Source organism: Otolemur garnettii, unplaced genomic scaffold (assembly GCF_000181295.1).
Source record: "Otolemur garnettii isolate 467f Iridium unplaced genomic scaffold, OtoGar3 scaffold00018, whole genome shotgun sequence".
NCBI lineage: Eukaryota > Metazoa > Chordata > Mammalia > Primates > Galagidae > Otolemur > Otolemur garnettii.
Window position 1 is genome coordinate 2,596,194 of NW_003852413.1, and position 1,698 is coordinate 2,597,891.

At 49.5% G+C, this 1,698-nt stretch overlaps 1 protein-coding gene across 6 annotated transcripts in view; it reads right to left on the reverse strand.

The window, feature by feature from the left end:
- Window positions 1-1,698, reverse strand: part of GAA (glucosidase alpha, acid) — a 17,943-nt gene that overhangs the window by 3,019 nt on the left and 13,226 nt on the right. For all 6 annotated transcript variants that reach the window (XM_023511194.1, XM_023511192.1, XM_023511193.1 and 3 more), the window contains one exon: window positions 1,295-1,436. In XM_023511194.1, the coding sequence (XP_023366962.1) occupies window positions 1,295-1,436 (142 nt within the window). The remainder of the gene's footprint in view (window positions 1-1,294; window positions 1,437-1,698) is intronic.

Consider the following 1,698-nt stretch of genomic DNA (forward strand, 5'->3'; position numbering starts at 1 on the left):
ATTGTTGTTTGGCGGGTCAGGGCTGGGGATTCGAACCCGCCACCTTAGGTGTACGTGGCTGGCGCCTTAGCCGGTTGAGCTATAGGCGCCGAGCCAGGCCAAATTCTTATTTGTGAAATTAATGCATCAGTGTAAGAGTGTCAAAAACATTACTGATATGTACTGTTGGTTTCCACGAAGGTGCCAATTTACAGGATCCCAACCCACTGTTAGGCTGCATGCTTGCCACAGGGGGTTATTATCATTTTCTAAAATATATTCTAATTTTGCAGGCAAAATAAGAGTTATCTGTTTCAAGATACATTTCTTGGACTGATGTTAATAAATATGGCAGAATAAAGACCTCTGAAAATCTTCTCTGTAAAGGCAGCAAGAACATAGGCAAAAATTGTGAGAATCAACTTTTTTAAGACTATAAACTAATGAAAGGCTTGCAATAATCTGCAAGTAAATCTTGCATTTACTTAAGAAAAACAGCTGGGTGGTGCCTGTGGCTCAAAAGGGTGGGGCGCTGGCCCCATATGCTGGCGGTGGTGGGTTCAAACCCAGCCCTGGCCAAAAACTGCAAAAAAAAAAAAAAAAAAAAGAAAAAAAAAAAAAAAAAATTGCTGACTATAAGAAAAGCAAAAATACCCAGCTACATGCTGAAGACAAGCCCCAACACATACACAGGCACTTGGCAAAGGCTGGGAGGCTGACTGAGTCTAGGCATTTAAGAGCATCTCTGTGCAATGATTAGCTGCTGGCTAAGCTAACGAAGCAGGAACTTCAGTGGCCACACACAACAAAGAACACAGACTAACAGAATCAGTTCAGGAAAAATCACTAAACAACCAACAACAGCAAAAAAGAGCAACAACAAAGCTGCAGGGGGATCAAGAATCTGATTACCAGTGTTGCACATTGAAAATGTCTAGTGTGGCTCGGCGCCTGTGGCTCAAGTGGCTAAGGCGCCAGCCACATACACCTAAGGTGGCAGTTCAAATCCAGCCCAGGCCCGCCAAACAACAATGACGGCTGCAACCAAAAAATAGCCGGGCATTGTGGCAGGCGCCCGTAGTCCCAGCTACATGGGAGGCAGAGGCAGGAGAATCTCTTGAGCCCAGGAGTTGGAGGTTGCTGTGAACTGTGATGCCACAGCACTCTACCCAGGGCGACAGCTTGAGGCTCTGTTTTGAGGCTCAAAACAAAACAAAACCAGACACTCCTCTTTCAACCACTTGGTCATAGCAACAGGGAAAGGAGGGGCAGCCCTGGTCTCCCCAGCCGGGGTTTATGGATCCCCAGGACTTACCGTCTGCAAGTCGTACCATGTGCCCGAGGGGAAGTAGCCTGTCACTTCAGTCTTCCCAGCCTCGAGCACTGGGGTGATGAGAAGAGCCTCCCCCCACAGGAGCTGGCGGTCCACAGTCCAGGTGTGGAGGTCCTCAGGGAACCTTCAAATGAGAGTGGTGGGGAGATGGGCCTGGTGGCAGGCTGGGGCAGAGGTGACCATCTGGGGTGGGCACACTCACTGGCTGGAAGCTCGCAAAGAGTGGCATCCCCACCCCCTGGGAGCTCAGGGCATCAGAGGACTTGGGCTAACACGTCAGGGCTGGTTCCAGTGGACTGAAGTCAACACAGCACCAAGATGACCTCCTCCCTGTCTGACACTGTGGGGGATATGTGGCCCAGAGGTGACATCAGGATGTCGGCCTG